At 43.1% G+C, this 15905-nt stretch overlaps 1 protein-coding gene across 1 annotated transcript in view; it reads left to right on the plus strand.

Annotated features, from left to right (window-relative positions):
* LOC102174361 (ubiquitin-conjugating enzyme E2 E2) overlaps window positions 1–15905 on the plus strand; it is a 357485-nt gene that overhangs the window by 299546 nt on the left and 42034 nt on the right. Inside the window, exon 5 of the mRNA XM_018041985.1 lies at window positions 8224–8371. Within this exon, the coding sequence (XP_017897474.1) occupies window positions 8224–8371 (148 nt within the window). The remainder of the gene's footprint in view (window positions 1–8223; window positions 8372–15905) is intronic.

Consider the following 15905-nt stretch of genomic DNA (forward strand, 5'->3'; position numbering starts at 1 on the left):
GACGCGGGTTCGACAACTCCTGGGTCAGGAAGATCCCCTGGAGGAGGGCGTGGCGACCCACCCTAGTGTTCTTGCCTGGAGCGTCCATGGACAGAGCAGCCTGGTGGGGGCCCAAAGGAGCGGACACGGCGGAAGCAACTGAGCGCGCGCGCGCGGAAACCTGAGTTAGCTTTTTGGCCAACCCAAATGTTGCCCTGAGCATTCAGGAGGGTTGGTTCAACCCTCCTGAAATGTTTTCTTCTCTGTCTCCACTCTTTCCCTACACGGCCTCTCGCCTTGTTCAGAACGGCGGTGTGTCTGTGCGGGGACTGTTGCCTCTGCTCTGGAGCCCGTGGTGGGGCAGAGCCCACACGTGTGAACTTCAGGAGGTGGGAGATGACTGCACGAACACCCGATGCTGCGATGCTCCTTAGACCCCGGAGGGGTGCAGAGCCCAGACCGCTCCTCCTGCTGCCGGGGCCGGGCCTGCGGGGAGGACTCGCCTTAGACCACAGTCATCACAGAGGATGACCCAGGGGGTAGCTGGTTGCTTCCCCATTTTTCACACGAGGAAACTGAACCCCAGACCTGTCCATCGTCAGGATTCCAGCACGAGTCCTCACGCCCCAAACCGTATATTCTTTCAAAATTGTTTCGCAGTGTTGAGTAGACTCAGCGGTAAAAACAACCAGCTCCTGATACATGCAGTAGCTTAGACGGGTCACAAGAGCATCATGCGGAAAAGCCGCGCTTCAGAACGTGGCGCCCATGTGACTCCGATCTTGGCGCGTTCTTGAAGCGACAGATTTGTAGAGAGGAGGGGCAGAGCTGGGTGGTTGAGATTCAGAAGGGAGGGAAGCGGGGCTGACTGTGGACGTTGAAGGGCCTCACAAAGGACGTTTGTGATGGACTGTTTGTTCTGTGCTTGAGGTGGTGGCGGCCACACAGATCTTCAGGCGACAGAGCCCGCAGAAGCGCCTTTGCACGAGCGCGTGTGACACTGGGATGCCTGGGAGAGGCCAGTGACGGGGTCGCGGTCAGTTTCCCGTGATTTGACGCTGTCGTTAGGCGAGATGTTACCCTGGGGGAATGAAGGGAGGAGGTATGTGACCTGTCTGTGTTGTTTCATACAACCGGCCTGTGAATCTGTTGTTGCCTCAGAATTCAGTTTAAAAACTAATAAAAGAGGCGTTGAGGCTGAGCAGGAGAGCGTGGACTTCAGGCCAACAAAGTTATCAAATTCCGGCTCCACCACTTACCAGCTGTGCGGCCGTGAGGCAGTTCTTTAACCTCTCTGTCCCTGCCTCTTTTCTTTTTTTAACCACAGTAAGTTTAGTGAAAATTTATCATCTCATATAGACCCAAAATTAAATAGGAAACATTTTTTGTTAAAAAATTAAAAGTTTTTCCTCTCCATAAAGCCTTAGGATTCACTCTCTCAACCACTTGCATGTATAACATACAGCCGTGCTCTTTACATCCATCGTGTCGAATGTTACACCCTTGTTGCTCTTGTTCAGTCGCCCAGTCGTGTCCTAATCTTTGCAGCCCCAGGACTGCAGCATGCCAGGCTTCCCTGTCCTTCACTGCTTGTTTATCTTAAAACTTGTATCTTTTAACTGCCTTCATCCTGTTCCCTCGCTGCCCACACATCTGATCTTTTTCTGAGTTTGTTTGGTTCTGAAGTAGAATTGACCCACAACACTGTGTTAGTTCCTAACACACGGCATAGTGACTCGATATTTCTATGCAGTTCAGAATGATCACCACGATTAGTGCAGTGACATTGTGTCGCCCTCCGAGGATATTGCCCAGCTACTGACGGCACTCCCCGCTCGCTGCATTTCTCACGTGTGACTGGTTCATGCTGTGACTGCAAGTTTGGCCTCTTGGTCTCCGTCACCTGTTCCTCTCCCCCCACCAGCCTCCCTGTGGCAGCCACCTGTTTGTGCTGTGACTGTTACTACGTGGTTTTTCCATTTGTTTTGTTTTCTAGATTCCACGTGTAAGGGAGATCACACAGGGTTTATCTCTCTCTGCCTGACTGGCTTCAGTCAGCATTAGACCCTCTAGGTCCGTTTGTGTTGTTGCAGATGGCAAGATTTCATTCTTTTTTGTGGCTGAGTAATATCTGAGCAAACTCTGGGAGACGGTGAAGGGCAGGGAAGCCTGGGGCGCTGCAGTCCATGGGGTTGCAAAGAGTTGGACACGACTGAGCAACGGAACAATATTCCATTGTGTGTGTGTATAAGCTACATCTTTATCCATTCATTTATTGATGGACACTTACACTGCTTCCATATCTCGACTACTGTAACACCTTCATGAGCATATATGGGTACATGCGTCTTTTCAAGTTAGTGTTTTCCTCTTTTTCGGATAATACCCAGGAGTGGAATTGCTGGGTCGTATGATAAGAATGTAAATTAGTGCAGCAACAATGGCAAACAGTATAAGGATCCTCAGTTTCTTTATTTAAAAAGGTTTTTTAAATTTTATTCAGATAGCACTGGCATATTGTGTTCGTTTCAGGTGTATGGCACAGTAATTTGATACATGATTATATTTTTAATAAGCATCACAGTAAGCTTAGTTAGCATCTGTCATCTCCCACAGTTTATTTTTAAAGTGAGCACGGTAATGATACTTCCTCCTTTACTTGTTTTGATGATTAACTGGCCCAGAGTAGTCAATCAATGTCTAATAGGTTTTTCTTTTTTTTTTAATTGATTTACAGTGTGGGGTTAGTTTCAGGTATACAGCAAAGTGATTCCATTATACACATACATATATTCATTCTGTAATAACCTGTGTGGGATTGAGTAGAGTTCCCTGTACTGCACAGTAGGAGTTTGGGATTACCATTTACCCACCTAGATACAGAAAATAGATAACCAACAAGGGTCTACGGTACAGCACAGGAAACTCTGCTCAGACAGGTTTTTAAAATACTGTGTTATATACAGAAGCCACTCACCATTTACACTGGATCGTAGAAATACTGTCTTTTTATCTAGCACTTAAAGGGCCAGGTACTCTCACTTCTCTGCAGAATTTTGATATCACAGGTATTCTCTGTTTTATTAACTTCTGCCCATTTCTTGCTACTTTCATGGGATTTACTCTGTTCATTTTTCTTCCTTAGTTGTCTACTTAGCTCATTAATGTCTTTTTTCCTTTTTAATATATGCACTTAAAACTGTAGATTTCTCTTTTATGACTATTTTAGCCAAATCACAAATTCTGGTATTGACAACCCAGCATTTTTATTGTCACTCAGTTATAATCATAGCTGATTTTTTTCTTTGATCCAAGAATTATTTGAAAATAGGTTTTTTTTAGTTCGCAGTCCTACAATGGGAGATCTTTATGGTCTTAGTAATCTTTTGAAGTGTATTAAGCTTTCTTTGTGGCTTAGCATGTGATCAGCTTTTAATAAACATTTCCTATGTGCTTATAAATGAAATCATTCAGGATATCACTTTCTGAAACTCGATTTTTTTTCGCTCGGCATCATTCTCTTGCAGTCTATCTAAGTTGTTGTGTGTGGTTGTTTTTGTTGTTGAGTAGTAAGTATTCCAGGAGGACTTCCCACGTGGCTCAGTGGCAGCGAACTCACCTGCCTGTGCAGGAGACGCTGGCGAGTCGGGTTCGATCCCTGGGTCGGGAAAATCCCCTGGAGGAGGGCTTGGCACCCACTCCAGTATTCACGCCTGGAGAATCCCATGGACAGGGGAGCTTGGTGGGCTAGTCCATCGGGTCGCCAAAGAGTCAGAAGTGACTTAGCAACTAAAGAACAACAATAGTATTTCATGATATGGATGCACCAGTTTGTTTAACCATTTACCCATTGAAGGACAAATGGGTTCTTTCTCGTTTTTAGTTATTAAAAGTAAAGCTGCTATGAACATTACTGTATATTTGTGTGAGCATAGTGTTTATTTCTTTGGGATAAATGTCCAAGAGTGCAATTGCTGGGATGTCTGGTGAGCTCACATTTAGCTCTATAAGAAGCTCCGGCCTTCTTTCCAGAGCAGCTGTGCCGTTTGACACTCGTGCCGGCAGTGACCCGCTTTCTCTGCATGCACCTTGCTGACATTTAGTGTGTCAACATGCTTAACTTTACCATCTGCAGGGTGTAGTGCTGACTCCCTGAACCTTTCAGTTGCATTTCCTTAGTTGCTAATGACGTTGAACACTTTTTCCTGTGATTATTTGCTGAGAATGGAATTTCATCTTCATTCAGTCCCTTGATTTTTTTTTTTAATTTGGTTTTTCATATTTTCAGGATCCTTGCTACATTTTGGCCTTGTTGACCAAATCTACTTCAGTGAAAATGTCCCTCGGTGACTGTAGATGTCTGATTTTCTCCATATAATTCTGCCGACTTTTGCTTTTTATATTTTTCTCTGTGTTGTTAGGTAGAACACATTCAGAATTGTTCCGTCTTCTGATGAATTATTCGTTTCATCATAATGCAGTTGTTCCCTTTATTCATTTTCGCCCTAAATATGTATTTGTATGCTTTGCCTTAATCATATATTTGATCTGATAGTGATAGAGTCATTCAAGCTCCTTTTTAGTTAGGTTTGCATAGCCTGTGTGCTCTGAATTGAGCGTTCTCGGGGGGGACACTCTTCTCCCAGGTCCAGTGCTGACAACTCCACCCCCAGGGTTTCCCCAGCACGTGTCTTAGCTCTCTCTCTCCCATAAGCCGTTACCTTTTCAGGCTCGGACGTTTGCTAAAAGACTGGCTACTCAGGTGTCGTAATTTATACAGGGCTCGTGGCTCAGATGGTGTAGAATCTGCCTGCAGTGCGGGAAGCCAAGGTTTGACTCCTGGGCTGGGAAGATCCCCTGGAGAAGGGAATGGCAGCCCGTCTCAGTGTGCTTGCCTGGAGAATCCCGTGGACAGAGGAGCCTGGAGGGCCACAGTCCATAGGGCTGGAAATTGCTGGACATAACTGAGCGACTAAGCAGCTCAATTCCAAATCCTCGTCACATACATCTCCCTCCTCCATGAGGGCATCAAACCCAAGCCCCACCCCAGACAGCTACACCGCAGGCTTGTGTGCCTGCTGTGATTTTCGGGTTTCAGTTTCAGCATCTGGGGATGCCCCACGTACCTTCATACTTGCATTTTAAAGAACATTAATTATAAACATTACAGTTATAAAACTACATTGAGGAATGTATTTTTTTCTTCAGCATTTCTGGGTGTTTGGGATGTGCAGGGGTTGGGGGATGGCCAGGTAATCTGGTCTGGGATGTTGCCAACAGAGCAGGCAGTTCCCAGGAGGAGAGCTCATCTAGCCTGAGAATGGTGTCATGCTAAACAGTTGCAGAAGACTGGATGTGCCCTTTCTGACCTTGACATCATAAGGATTCAGCAAATCTGATGTTCTGGACCCTGGAAGCCCTGCTGGAGTGATAGCACCTATAAAGACGTGCAGTGTGTATTTCTTGGTTCAGAGTCATTTTGAACTTAGGGTACCAGAAGGACTGGTCTTGAGAACACCAAGATTTTTTAAAATATTTCAGCTTATAAATTTGAGACCATTTATTAACACGATGTTAATAAATAGCATTAAAATCTCATTGTTGCTTACATAAGACTTTTGTAAAACAGAATTCTATCAGTTATAAAACTGTTAAGTTTTCCAGCTGAAGTTCTTTAAAAATGTTTCTAAGCATGTTTCAAAATTATGCCTAAGCAAAGTACAGCGGTAAGCTATTATAGGTAGGCTGCACTAATAGTACATTCAAAATGCAGAATTTAAGGAGGAAAACGTCTGTATATTATAACTAGTATAGCTTCTCCATAAACTAATTGTATTATTTACATACATGTTCTAATTCATGGTTTTAAATTTTAACATAGAATAATATTTGTTTCCTTTTTGTAATATTGCCATGTTTTTTAAAAAATTTTCAAAATGTACAAAATCCTTCAAATAATTGGAATCTAAGAAAAGTTTCAAGTTTTTGCTTTTGAACATTTCCTTCTTTGAACATTTTTTAGAGCCTTGAGTTAGTTTTCCCCTTCCAAGCATTCCTGCAGTTGCACCAAGAGTAAACTCAATCCCCAGAACATTCATTAAATGATTAGACTTTCGTTAAATGGTTAGAATTCATCAGAAGCAGAATGTCATGACCTTGCCACTGGAGTGTAGTCCTCTGTGCCCAGAATGACAAGTTCTGAAATAAAGATCTTGCTTATTGATTATTCTTGTGTGCCAGAGGAACAATTAAGTGTCTGTTGTTGTCTAGTTGCTCAGTCGTGTCTGACTCTCTGTGACCCCATGGACTGCAGCACACGAGGCTCCTTTGTCCTCCACCATCTCACAGAGTTGCTCAGATTCATGTGCATTGAGTCGGTGATGCTAACTGACCATCTTATCCTTTGTCACCCCCTTCTCCTTTTGCCTTTTGATCTTTCCCAGCATCGAGGTCTTTTCCAGTGAATTGGCTCTAAGCATCAGGTGGCCAAAGTATTGGAGCTTCATCTTCAGCATCAGTCCTTCCAATGAATATTCAGAGTTGATTTCCTTTAGGACTAACTGGTTTGATCTCCTTCCAGTCCAAGGGACTCTCAAGAGTCTTCCCCAACACCACAGTTCAAAAGCATCAATTCTTTGGCATTCAGCCTTCTTCATGGTCTTCCTCTCATATCCATACATTACTTTTAATACACTGTCTAGGTTGGTCTTAACTTTCCTTCCAAAGAGAAGTGTCTTTGAACTTCATGGCTGCAGTCACCATCTGCAGTGATTTTGGAGCCCAAGAAAATAAAGTCTCTCACTGTTTCCATTGTTTCCCAGTCTACTTGCCATGAAGTGATGGGACCAGATGCCATGAGTTAGTTTTTTGAATGTTGAGTTTTAAGCCACCTTTTTCACCCTTCTCTTTCATCCTTGTCAAAAGGCTCTTTAGTTCCTCTGCTGTTCGAGTGGTGTCATCTGCATATCTGAAGTTATCGATACTTCTCCCGGCAGTCGTGATTCCAGCTTGTGAATCATCTGGCCTGGCATTTTGCATGACATACGCTGCATATAAGTTGAATAAGCAGGGTGACAATATACAGCCTTGTCATACTTCTTTCCCAATTTTGAACCAGTCAGTTGTCCCATATCTGGTTCTAATTGTTGCTTCTTGATACCTATACATGTTTCTCAGAAGACAGGTAAGATGGTCTGGTATTCCCATCTCTGTAAAAAATTTCCAGTTTGTTGTGATCCACACAGTCAGAATCTTTAGTCAGTGAAGCAGAAATGGATGTTTTTTCTGGAGTTCCCTTGCTTTCTCCATAATCCAGCCAATGACCCTGGGGTTATTTTGTCTAATAAAAGGTGTGTCTTCAAGTTAGGATGGCCGTCATCAAGTAGTCTCCAAGCAACAGATGCTGGAGAGCACGCGGAGAAAAGGCGCCTCCTACACTGTTGGCGGAAATGCAGTTTGATGCAACCACTATGGAGAACACAGTGGAGGTTCTTAAAGAGGGGTCCCACTCCTGAGTATGTATCTGGAGAAAACCATAATATGAAAGCATTCATGCCCCCCAGTGTTCATAGCAGCACTAGTTACAATAGCCTGGACATGGAGGCAGCCTCAGTGTCCAGTGTGTGTGTGCGTGCTCAGTTGTGTCCAACTGTTTGCGACCTCATGGACTGCAGCCCAACAGAATCCTGTCCATGGAATTTTCCAGGCGAGAATAATGGAACAGGTTGCCATTTCCTTTGTCAAAATGCCCAGAGGAACAGATAAAGAAGATGTGGTTTATATATATATACACAATGGAATGTTTTTCAGCCATATAAAAGAATGAAATGATGCCATGTGCAGCTATATAGGTGGATGTAGAGATTATCATATTAAGTGAAGTCAGAGACATATCATATGATATCACTTATATGTAGAATCTAGAAAAAATAGTACAAATGAACTTACAAAACAAATAGAAACAGGGGGTGAGGGGGAAGGATAAATTAGGAGATTGAAATTAAGACACACACACTACTATATATAAAGTAGATCACCAACAAGGATCTGCTGTACTCAATATTCTGTGATAACTATATGAGTGAAGAATCTGAAAGCGAATGAATGTGAGTATAACTGAATGACTTGGCTGTACACCTGAAACCGACACATTACATAAATCAACTGTTCTCCCTAGAAAACTTTTTAAAGATAAAAATAAATCCACGGCGCGGCTATTTACATCAGCTGTGTGTTTTCTTCTAGGTGACCTTCCGCACCAGAATCTATCACTGTAACATCAACAGCCAAGGCGTGATCTGCCTGGACATCCTGAAGGACAATTGGAGCCCGGCCCTCACCATCTCTAAAGTGCTCCTGTCCATCTGCTCCCTCCTGACAGACTGCAACCCTGGTAAGACTCCCACCGGCGGAGGGCTGGAGCCGCGCGAGGCTGCAGCGTCAGCCCTTGGTTCACTGTTTACCACCAGGACCACCACTGGCACGGCTACTTTTATTATTATTATTGATTTTAAATTTCCATCATTTGTAACTCCTTTCTTTTTCGGCTCAGTCCAGTCATTAGTCTTTTTAAAACCTATTATTTGCCAAAAAGGAGAAAGCACAGTGTGTCATCAGAGTGAATGAAAAATCACTTTATATGGGGAAGTGCATTTAACGAATGCCTTACATTCTGCTGCCAAATCATAATAGGAATTCAGATTGAATAGCCTAATCTTTAATTAGATGCCCACCAGAAGATGCTCGTTTGAGAGATGAGGACTATTAAAACCCGACAGCCCCTCAGGCAGCACCACAGAGAGGTCACCGTTTGGCGTTTCATAACCGTGCGTCCGTACAAGCCGTTAGAGCCGGAAACCTCCTGAGCTGGGAAACACGGGAAAGGCCGCCGGCAGCGCAGCCGCCCGGGACCGCGAGCGGCCGTGGCCACGCCCCGGGCCTGCGGGTGTGCTTCCTGCCGCGAGTTCTCCTTCCGGGTCTCCCTGGGCGTGTGAGGGCACGGCTCCGGCCGGCCGCTGCCCGCTGAAAGACAAGCCAATAGTTTACGTGTTTGCGGATTTGGGGGGAAAGTAACAGAAGTCCAGAGCTTTTTCACTGGGGGGTTCATCGATGTTCTCAGTGAGAAGTTCTTCTTCCAGTGTTTAATTAATAGTCAGTAGTTTTTGAGATTCCATCTTCCAAGTTCAGGAAATGCACTCACTAGATAAGCGAAGTTTCAGACGAGAGAAATGGCAAGTGGGAACTAGGGAACTTAGGACCCGGGCTGGTTAATAAAACGTGTCGAAATTGTCATTTTTCCATCTTTGTATATTTGTTGTTTTTCAGTAGTAAAAACTTATTTTTAATGAAGACATTTTAAAACATTTAAATTGTGATATATGTAAACTATATATAACAACGCTCTCAACACCAAGAAACTAAAATACAACTGTGCAAGATTATAAAATGTTTTAGTTAATTTATACCAAATGCCAGATTGTGTAGTTCAGCCGTGGTGCACTAATTTAAAACTGAACGTAGACTTTGTTCTTTCAATCTCACTGTTCCTGTTTCAGTCCCATTTGTTGGTATGATGGTGTGTAACCTCATTTGGAAGTTGTGGCATCAAAACACTTTTCTTGTGTGTGGTATTTCCTTTGGGAAATGTTGTACCACGGGACTACAATCTGCCTCCCCACATCCCAGAAAGTAATTCTGGGGTTTGCTGATACTTGGAGGGCAGTGTTTTTTAGAGAAGAAATTTATTTTGAGAGGAAAGTCACTAATTCAAGAAACTTTTGCTATCAAGTTATTACACTGTACACCTTAAACTCAGTTTTGTGTGTCAGTTATATCTCAGGGAAAGCAAAATAAATTTTTGAGACTCTACTATCTATGAGGCAGTTTTGCCCACAAGGTAAATTTCTTATACGTGGAATATGCATAGAATAAGGCGTCAGGTCACACTTAGGACAGTTGGTGCCAAGAGACAGCCTTACCCTAGTGGGAACCACACTGACGGAAATGGGCCCGTCACCCCGACTGTTCTCCTGCGTTCCAGAACAGCCTTCTCTGACCAATCGAAAGGTTTCTGTCCCATAAATTAGTTTCCTTTTTCTGTGTCACAGGAAATTACAGATACATTCCACAGGAGGAAAAAAAAAAGCATTTATAAAAATCATCCTTGATGGAAACAAAATCACATAAACAGATTTTGAAGATCATGCTATGAATTTTAAGAAAAAGCCTAAAGCTAACAATGTTCCTAAAGTTTCACCAACTAGAGTTGGCTTATCTGGTATCGTAATAGAAAATTATCTGTAAAGTACATGGTAACAAGCTAAATATTCATCCTTTAACACATAAAAAAGATTTCTAGCTGGTACATCATTATATGTATGTTTATGTTCACACTTCTAGAGTCTTAAAAAAAAGTTACCATAAACAAGTCAAAGTGTCCATTGTTTTGTTCAGTGGGTTTATTTCACGTTGTTTTCTGGTACCCTTCCCGCCATTCTCTGTCAATTTTTTTCTCTAGATTTATGTTGAACTTCAGTCTGGCCTATTTTCATGTGATTACAAACGTAGGTTTAATAGAATATGAATAAAGACTTTCCTGCACTGAATCCGTGCAGCTGTTTTCACACCAGAAATGCGGTCAGCTCAGAAGTAGGTTTTTCATAAAGATACAGGTTTAACCAACTTTGTGAGGGCTATCATTCTTATTCCTACATGAACTGGGGCGGGGGTGTCATCTTTTTTCATACTTTTCTCAATTTATATTTATCTCTTCCAAGAATTTGGCCCATTCAAAGCTAATATTTCAGGGTAAGGCTACACACCCTGTCTTGCTTGATAGTGAGAGTCAGCAAATATAAATTTCAAAACCAGCTCCACTGTTTATTAACGGTGTGACCTTGGTACCAGCCATTTAACTTTGCTCAGCCTCCATTTCTTGTATAAAACAGAGATTATCCTCAGCTGTACCTAAGTCACAGGATTCCTCTGAGTTTAAAAGGAGATGATGTATGTGAAAACTCATTATAAACAGTAACGGGTTGCTCTTGATGTTATTTCCCAGAGTATTTAGGACTCCGCATGTACATACATTAGATGCGATCTGTGCCCAGGAGGCTGCATTTAACCGAGAGAAGGTAGAACTGGAGACTCTCGCACACCACCTCCTGAGCAACTGACACGTTGGGATTTTTCATCCGAAGAAAGCCTAGTCCTGAATTCCTGTGTCCATAAACTGTGACGCTGTGTGATAGGAGTGCTGAGACCCTCTTATCCCTTGGGAAGGATGATCCTTAAGGAGGACTTAAGCATTTAAGGATCTTCTGTGTCTCTCGGAGCCGGCCGTTGGGGGTGCCCGGGGCGCTCCGTTCCGGGGGCCGCGGTGGGGGTCTCCCTGCGGGCCTCCGCGGGCTGGCCACGCTTCGCAGGGGGCCCCTGGGCCCGAGGCGGAGGCTGTGACCGCTGCCGGGGACAGAGCGCCCGAGCGGTAGAAGCCGAGAAGCCCGAAGGCCCGCACCAGGGACTCCCCTGGCGGTCCAGGGGCCGAGACTCCGCGCTCCCAGTGCCGGGGGCTCGGTTTCCGTCCCTGCCTTGAGGAACGGGCTCCTCCTGCTGCAGCTAAGAGCCAGTGCAGCCGAAATAAATAAATGAATGGTTTTTTGATAAAAAACAAAGGTCAGCACCAGCCTCCCCGCTCCCCTGACGGCGGTCCTGCTCTGTGAGCACGGTTTCATCCAGGAGTCGCTGAAGTTTACAGTTCTAACCATGTTTTCATGGAACGCTCCTATTTGTAAACACTCTCGTCTCAAGCATATGTTACATTTAAGCTCTCTTCTACTTAATTTCATCTTTTAAAGTTTGTTTTTGCTGTTTTGTGGCTTTTTTAAAACGCTTAGCTGTTTTAGCATATTTGTTTTAGCATATTTGAAATCTATTTGTTATTTAAAATCTGCCTGTGTAATGGTCTTCAGGCCTATAAATATTAATACCGGGTGCTTTCCCTCACACAAAATGAACTATCCTGAGGACACTGACAATTATGAAATAAAAAAAGGTCAGCAGTGTCCTGTCCCAGAGGCTTGATTCACAGAGTAGTGTCCATAAATACTCATCTCTTTTTCATAAATCTTCTTATCATCTGGCCTCGTTTTGCTAATCTCAGTTCTCCTTTCTGCTGCGCTCCTGTTGCTTTTGAAAGGGTTATGAACTTGTTTGATCCTTCCATGGATGCTGTTGTTTTTCCCTAAGTGCTGAAATGGGAGATGCTGGCATTTCATAATGCGGGGAAATTTTGGAAAGATAGCTTGGTGGTTGTAAACGCTTTTGTTCCGCACTCTCAGTTCATTTGTACCTAAGCCTCTGTTTCTGTGGCATGTTCTTAGTAGAACCATCCAGGCCTTTTGTTGCTCTAAATTTCCGCTTAGCTGCTAAGCTTTCTCCTTGATTCTGACCGTGAGCATCAGATTACTGGCTCCTCTCTGCCTCAGTCTTCTTGTCTGTAAAATAGGCTTAATATAGTGCCTGCCTCAGATGTTATGAGATTCTTGTCCTCTGATGAAATTACTTGATTCATAATGTGATTTTGATGCTGCGTTGTGAATAAAATTCCCCTCAAAACATATGGCTCTTAGGAGATAATCAGAAGTTGGAAGACAGAGTATTTGATATTGAGGAATTGTTGCCAGAAATTTTTAGGCATAAGAAAATGCAATGGCGATTATGAATTTTCTGTACATGATTTCCTTTTAAAGATCCATACTGAGTTCTTTGCAGATGCACCCTGTATCTCATCCACAGTCACCTGCTTCAGACTGTAGGCTGCCCGTGGAGAGCCTGGACAGCAGGGCCCCACGTCCGTAAACAGCCCTGAGGTCCTTGTCCTCCACTTCTCCGGCAGGCAGAGCTGCTGCGGCCAGGCCAGAAGGTGCTCTGAGTGCACCCGCAAGCATCGCACTTGCCCCTCCCCCCATCACCTCCCAAGTAAGAATCTGGGGTTGGTTACTCCCAGTCTTTGATTTATGCAGATGTTTATTAGAACAACAAGCAGATCTGAGAACAGCAGCTAACTAACCCTCCATCTTGCACAGCGAGGAAGCCGAGGGTGCACATGGCTGCGGTGTCGTTAGTAAGAGCTCTGGCCCTTCCAGGGGGACTCAGTGGGGGAAGGAACCTCTTCCTGTGGCCTGTCCATGGCGCTCAAACGCCCCCTTCCCCAGCATCGCTGCGCTTGGTTTCAGATCGCTTAGAGACTGTTCCATTTAAACAACAAACACAATCCTATCCACCAGTCATCTCAGATATCTTAGCTTTGATCGTTATTAATTGCTTGTTTTTGACCTGGTTATGGTTACATAGTAAATTGTGTTGCTATTAAATAATTTAAAATTTTAGTTGCTAGTGACTGCTGAGTGGTGGGAACCATAAAACAGCATTAATTATTTTAACACAGAGATGTTTGTGTGATTATTTACACTAAGGTGGTGAGCTGTTAGACTGACGAAAGCTGCATAAATGGAATTTAAGAGGATTCCATTGCTTACGACAGCAACACAAACCTTTCTACTCCTGCACTTGAGAACTGGCAGAGAATAATTTATTTCACTTTATTTAGAGAAAACTGCAAAAGTGATAACCTACCTATTTTCAAAGCAGGCTATCTTAGAAGGAATGCCAAAAAGAAAAGCTGATTTTTCTAAAACAGACATTACAGATGGCTGTGTAGACATCAGATTTCTTCTGATGCCTTTTACTTTTATACAAGTGAGAAACTTAAAAAGTAGATAGACACGGTACAACATACAGCTAACTTCAAGCTATTTTCTTTGTGAAAATTTGGCTTCCCTTTGAGAATATTGCATGCTGAATTCCAAAAGCCATTCTAATCAGAACTTCCAAATATGGGTGTAGATAGTCTATAATTTGCAGTCATTTATCTTCTCGGACACCTTATACAAGAAAAACAAAGCTGTAATTGTATGCAGTTAAATCAGTCTGCCTGGTATTTTAAATACCAGGAGAGTAAATAAAGTCCACAAAATGTACTGTGTGTGGGGCCTCGGTTCTGGCTCAGGAGTCGCTGCTGCCTCCTGGGGACCTGCTCCCGTGGCGCCCATAGGCTTACTCAGATCAGATTGCAAACGTGCTGTGGAGGGTGTGGAGGCTCTAGAAAAACTGAGGCGTCACTGAGAAGGATGAATAAAATTGGGGAATGTGCATCATTAAAGAAAATATTTCAGTTGCGTGAATTAAGGAAGTTTCACAGAAATTATTCTATGCCATCATAAATTAGGCTTAAAAAAACAGAAAATAACAATTCTGAGATATTCACCTTGATCTGTATATTTATAAATGTGACATTTAAGTGCTATTAAAAGGATTGTTTCCCTACTTTGTCATTCTGTAGAGAGGCAGGCTTCATAGTTGTCTTACAAGGTATTTTGGTATTTAATAATGAAACTGAAAGATCCAGTTGGGTGTAGCATTTTAAATACAGAACGGTAAAGGAGAGTTTAAATTACCTAACCGTGGGTTTAGACTTCGGATTGCCGTGCAGTGAAACAAGTGAAAAGGATTCGTCTTTGAGACATAGAGTTGGCAGGAAAGGACTGGGGGCTTCAACGTGTAGGTGAGAGGCGAAGGCACCGTGTGCTAACCTGCCTTGAGTGTTTCTCCTTGGCGTAAGCAAGTGTTTCTCTAACACAACCATCTCTTTGCTGTCTTTCCTGAACAGCCAAAGTGCCTAGGTTAAAAAGAACATTAGCTGTTTATTATTTTTTGATAGATCATTGTCCAAAAATGCTAACCTTCCAAAGCTTTGTTGCTTTCCTAGTTAAATCCATTGCCTTAGTAGGTCTGGTTCTTTTAAAATGGCAAAAACTAGACTTTATCACATTTGTTGATACATGGGAAGAGCTGAACTTAAAATGGGCCAGTGAAGTTTCACCTTCACAACTTAAGCAAAGGGCGGTCGGGGAAGCTGCTGCCGGTGGTAGCGATGGGAACACATCTTTATGTGTCTCTGGCTTCCGCCTCCTTCTCTGACCAGGAGGAGCTGCTCTCCCGCGTTCCTAAAGCAGGGGGCAGCCCCAGGGGGCAGTCCAATCCGCTCTCTTCTCAACCATGATGAGGTCATCCCCTCATCCTCTGTAAGGAGTCTGATTGGTGTGTCCTTGGACAGCGTGTCCAGTCAAAGTCTCATCATTTCAGCGCAATTAAGAAGGTTAGCCCGATTAGCAGGCTTTTTTAATGAATTGTGGAAATTTTACAGGAGTGAAGACCCAATCCTTCTAAACACACATAGGAAACATTGGTAAATGTTTAGACTGGGCACCCTGGAGACTCTGCTTTATCAAGGAAAGGAGTGAAAGTGGGTTTTTCACAATCAGAAAAATAGAGAAAATGATTATAACGAACCCTAACATATCCTTCACCTAATCTAGATTCAAAACATACCTTTATATTGGGGTTGGGGTAGCTTTACAGGTTAACAAGTACATTTTTAGACAGGCTGACTAGTCTCAGATAGTACTGCTTTCTACAGTTCATTTTCATGGTAACCCTTTTAAAAAGCAATGGAAACCATCAGCTTCAGCACAGGTTTTCGCTCATAAATAGGATTAATACTCATTTCTCAAGGGGGCAGTGTGTGTTGCGCCCTTTAGAAACGAATGTGGAAGGTGGCCACTGAATAAAGTCTTGTTTTATAAGGAGAAATGAAGACAAGCTATTTAAGTGACACCCGTTTCAAATTGTTAACACTACACTGTTATTATTAATATGGAAATTGTATAATTCTGAAAAATTTAATAAAAATCCTCTAGTTGTCCAGAAATTCCCTTGTGTGTAGACGAAACATTAGGTGATTTAACGTTTTGCCTTTTTAATTTGAGTATTTGAGATTGTGTTACCTTGGGAAAATACCATGGTTAGGA

This window comes from Capra hircus, chromosome 27 (assembly GCF_001704415.2).
Source record: "Capra hircus breed San Clemente chromosome 27, ASM170441v1, whole genome shotgun sequence".
In the NCBI taxonomy this organism is placed as follows: domain Eukaryota; kingdom Metazoa; phylum Chordata; class Mammalia; order Artiodactyla; family Bovidae; genus Capra; species Capra hircus.